Raw genomic sequence first — 1516 nt, 5'->3', positions numbered from 1 at the left:
CCTGCTGACTTCAGAAGCTGCTCAGGGTTGATATTTTTTAATAACGCATTTTAGAAGAATAATCAGCAGATTTAAGGAATCCCCTCCATAAAATAAAGTCTATAACAAAGCTCTTTTGGGAGATAAATAAATGTTTGATTGTATGAATTATTCATTGCTAGCCCGTAACCAACTCTGGATGCTAGGCACTGAATTTGGTGAGCTGGAAGGAGTTATAACAGCCACAGTTTCTGTGGGTGTAGTCTGGCTGATTCCAATAACTAACTTCAGTGGAGCTCTGCCAGTTTACGCCCACAGAGGATCTGTCTCCAATGTTTTTGTTCTGTCTTACAGTCAAGGAAGGGGAGGGGAGGAGCACTGCATTATGAGGCAGCTGACCATGGAGAGTCTTTTGGCTAGGACAAAGTATCCAGTGACAGACGTGACTACAGAGGAAGGGAGGCAAATTGCTTGAGATCTGTTCTATGCGAAAGCGCACTCAGCAGTGTTTGATGGTTTCTGTGAAAACATTGTGTAACTGCATTTGCTCTAATACGCAGGGCTCTAATACCATGCTGATGTTGGAACGGGTAACGCTTTGGGAGGCTGTGCTTCATTTGACTCCCTGTTCACAAACAGTTATCTCACTCTCAGATCCACCATGTGTTATTCCCAGTTTAATGTATTTATTTATCTCTGTGTGTGTTTCCAGGTCCAAACTGCTTTGCAGGAACCACAATAATTCCGGCTGGCATTGAAGTGAAAGTGGATGAGTGTAACATCTGTCACTGTCACAACGGGGACTGGTGGAAACCTGCTCAGTGTTCAAAACGTGAATGCCAAGGGAAGCAGACTGCATAGAGGCAAAATCCCAACCAATGACAAGTCCATAAAAAATGTAATGGCTTCTACACTGCACATGTTAAACCTCCTGCCAGCTGTAAAAGGGTCACCAGCAAAACCTTTTAGGGTTAACAAAAGTAAATATTTTACTAACAAGAAAGTTCTGTCTCTCATTCTCTCTCTCTTGCAATCTCTCTCTCTCTCTCTCTCTCTCAATTTCTCGTTCTTTCGCTATACAGAATATATATACAGTATCTAGATAACTATTCTGCTTTTGTAAGCACCAGTGCTTGATGAGGACTCAAAAACTGGGTTTTTTTGGAAGGAAAATACTTATACAAGTTCCTCCACTGGTGATGCCTCCAACCTGCCAATTAACTTACAGCTCTTTCATCACTTCCTACAACATGAATTGCATTTTTTTCTGTTGTGATTTTTAGTATCTTCCTAAAATTTGCACAGCCAGAATTGTCCAGGTAGTAAGATTAGGAGAGAAACAAGAACAAATAATTTTTAATGACTAATGATACTAAAAAAGATACTGAGGGAGGGAGGGAAGGAGGAATTAATTAAAAGAAAAAGGAAACGGTAATACAACTTGCTAGATGCACAGATACACAGTGATTGGACAGCCTAGGAGCAATCTGTCTGTGTTATGCTTTCTCCACTGAGTGGGGATAATCAATATGAAGGA

General features: G+C 40.8%; 1 protein-coding gene across 1 annotated transcript in view; it reads left to right on the top strand.

Annotated features, from left to right (window-relative positions):
• The window catches only part of VWC2L (von Willebrand factor C domain containing protein 2 like), an 87892-nt gene extending 86952 nt beyond the window's left edge, over window positions 1-940 (top strand). The window contains exon 3 of the mRNA XM_006019964.2: window positions 692-940. Coding sequence (XP_006020026.2) covers window positions 692-840 — 149 coding nt within the window. The 3' untranslated portion in view covers window positions 841-940. The remainder of the gene's footprint in view (window positions 1-691) is intronic.
• Window positions 941-1516: the final 576 nt, after the last annotated feature.

This window comes from Alligator sinensis, unplaced genomic scaffold (genome assembly GCF_000455745.1).
Source record: "Alligator sinensis unplaced genomic scaffold, ASM45574v1 scaffold233_2, whole genome shotgun sequence".
Classification (NCBI taxonomy): Eukaryota; Metazoa; Chordata; order Crocodylia; family Alligatoridae; genus Alligator; species Alligator sinensis.
This window is presented reverse-complemented; position numbering and strand designations above follow the sequence as displayed.